Raw genomic sequence first — 3,106 nt, forward strand, 5'->3', positions numbered from 1 at the left:
AACATAATAGTATAGCATGTTGTCAAAATTTCACAAGAACGTCATAGTATAGTATTTCATAAATTCTCAGAAAAATGAAATAGTGTTGCTTGTTGATGTAGTAACGTTTGTCATCAAAAATATATTTAAAAAAATTATAGTATACTATGTGGTCAAAAATCCCACCAAAACATTAAAAATAAAAAAATAAGAATAAAAATTTCTACTATAGTATGTATGAAAATCTTGCTAATATGTCATTGTATAGTAAGTCATCAAAAAATCTCACATAAACATCAGAGTACAGTATGTTGTTAAAAATCTTACTAATAATTCATATTCATAAAAAATGTTTTATATAGTATGTCGTCAAAAATGGCATCAAAATGTCACAATGTAGTTCTTTGTCAAAAATGTGACAGTAGTATGTCGTCGTAAATCTCATGAAAACATCATCGTATAGCGCCTCATTAACGAGCTCATTAAAAACAGTGTACAGTAGTGGATGCTGTGGAAAACCTCGCTAAAGGGTATCGTTAAGTTTGACATCCGAAATTTAAAAAAACTGTCACAGTTTGTCGGTTTACCGTGACATATTTTCTTCTGTGACTACATAATGTAGTATAACTTTTTTTTTAATTACGTTTTTTGGACGTTATAGAATGATTTATTTAAACATATTATATTATTAGATTTTATATAGTTATTATTAATTACGTTATTAGGACATGTTATAGAATGATTTCTTTAAACATACCATATTATTACATTTTATGTTTACAATGTCAGAATCAACACAAAGTAGCTGTTTCTAATCTGGAGCTTGGATTTGTCGCGAGGGCTTCTGTCCTTCAGCCGAACTTCAGCCGGCTCTCCACCACAGGGCCGAGCAGGGCTCGTTGGCTGATCTCATTTACATCATCACAGCAATCCATGAGAGGCATATCAGTGAACACATGTTGCATATTGTATTCATACACCTTTGTGGCCCCTGTTTGGCCCCTCTTGGCTCTCCTGGAAAAAAAGTGGCTGTTGAAGGAGCAGATATGGAGCCAGTGACAGCATGCCCCCTGTCTTCTCTCCCGTAGAGCTCAGAGGCCGTTGTCCAATGGCTGAGCGACTTTCAGCTGCAGGTCTACGCTCCAAACTTCCTGGGCGCTGGGTATGACTTGCCCACCATTAGCCGAATGACCCCGGAGGTAAGGCACCTGAACCCTGACCCCCCCGAACCCCCAGAGAGGTCGCAGGCACCTCCAAGGACCACAATGGAAACAAGTCTGCACGACTTTGATTTGTGCTGTCCTTGATGTTTTCAAGCTGCATGTAAACCATTAAAAAAAGATTAAATGAGCACACGTGAACTACTCCAGCGCTGCACCAAGCTCCCGGCTGCTGCATCCCTGCAGGACTGTAGTGGCTTTTTTTGGGATTGTCGTAGCTCAGAATCTCCAATTTCACAGCCCCCCCACCCCCTTGTTGTGATGTTTTTAGACATTAATAGCTGCTTTTGTTGTAGTCTGAATTTAGTGTGAACTACAAAGTGGTGCTAAAAAAATAAAAAGAATGCATCATTAAAAACAAGCACAAAGTCCTGACCCTCCATCACCTCCAACACTGCGGCTGCTGCCTGTTTTGAGGAACTGGACCGAAGCTCTCCGCCACGCTCACCTACATACAAATAATTTACAGCACACAAAAATTATTTGTATATGTGTGCGCACTGTGCATGCTGACTGGTTCAGAGCGAGGCTATTTTAAAAAAGCCTCTGGTCAGAGATGTGGTTGTCTTCTGCCTCTCCTGCTGTGTGTTTGGGTCACAGCTGCATAAAGTGTGTATTGAGTTATGCAATCACATGTGTGTGTTCATGTGTGTTTGTAAAAAGTGTGTTCTTGTGTGTCCACCACTGAAATATACAGAAACAAAAAGAGCAAACAACAACAGGATGATGCACTTTCTTTCTTTATTAAGTACAGTTTAAAAACAAGCTGGACACCGTCATTTCGAGTAGTCTTAATTTAAGTTTGAGCTTTTTAAAAGTTATAACAAAGAAATGAGTATGAAGTGAATTTAAATATCTTTGAGAATCGAGCAGATTACGTCTTGCTTCCTTTTTCGCTGCAGACATTTGCTTTTGCTTTTCTCGCTTTTCTTATGATTTTGAGACATTTACATTGCCGCTCTCTTCTCAACTGGCAGGAGCTTTCATCAGATGTCACGCTGTCACTGTCTCTGATTTCCTCTGTGTGTGTGTGTGTGTGTGTGTGTGTGTGTGTGTGTGTGTGTGTGTGCGAGTGAGAGTGAGTGAGAGAGAGAGACTGCTGGAGATTTAATTTCTCTTTGTGGAGGAAAAAGTGTGAACATGCCACCTCTGCATCTCACCTCTTTGTCCTGGTGTGTGTTTGTGTGTGTAGGATCTGACAGCGATTGGAATAACTAAACCAGGTCACAGGAAGAAGATGACATCAGAGATTAACAAACTGAGTGTCAGCGAGTGGCTGCCGGAGCACAAACCTGTGAGTAAACCAGCACACACACTCAGACTACGCTGCGGGCCTGTTTTCAGAGGCAGGCGAGCGCTCACGACTCTCCTCCTACAGGCCAGTCTGGGAGAGTGGCTGTCTGCGATCGGCCTGAGCCAGTACCACCAGGTGTTGGTGCAGAACGGTTACGAGAATATCGAGTTCATCACCGACATCACGTGGGAGGATCTGCAGGAAATAGGCATCATCAAACTGGGTAAGTCGAACACGTATTCAGTATGTTTTTCAGGCGTGCTTGCGTGACGACTGAAGTATGGCCGTTGCAGCGCTGCGTATGCGTGTGGTGGTGTCTGCTGTAAAACATTCAGCGGTTTGTGAAATGTTTTGGCGAGCTCAGAGCGCAGCGTAAGATCTGTGGAAAGGATGGCGAGAAATTCTGCAAGTATGTGATACTGTTATATGGCATTTTTATGACATTTTTCGGCGTAATGTACGATACTATGACAATCTCGAGAGATTTTTGACAGCATAGTATACTGTAGTGTTATGTGGCATTTTGGTGCGGACATTGACGACATACATTAATATGACGTTATTTTGGGTGATTTTTAACAACATAGTATACAATTAAATTTTGGAGTCATTT

General features: G+C 41.0%; 1 protein-coding gene across 1 annotated transcript; it reads left to right on the top strand.

The window, feature by feature from the left end:
- Nucleotides 1-1,067: 1,067 nt before the first annotated feature.
- Nucleotides 1,068-2,716, top strand: LOC121965645 (caskin-1-like; the record flags this gene model as incomplete). The annotated part of the gene is made up of 3 exons (XM_042515779.1): nucleotides 1,068-1,178; nucleotides 2,392-2,493; nucleotides 2,578-2,716. Coding segments are annotated over 3 exons (352 nt in total), but the record flags the coding sequence as incomplete, so codon positions are not given.
- Nucleotides 2,717-3,106: the final 390 nt, after the last annotated feature.

The sequence above is a fragment of the Plectropomus leopardus genome, unplaced genomic scaffold (assembly GCF_008729295.1).
Source record: "Plectropomus leopardus isolate mb unplaced genomic scaffold, YSFRI_Pleo_2.0 unplaced_scaffold21034, whole genome shotgun sequence".
In the NCBI taxonomy this organism is placed as follows: Eukaryota; Metazoa; Chordata; class Actinopteri; order Perciformes; family Serranidae; genus Plectropomus; species Plectropomus leopardus.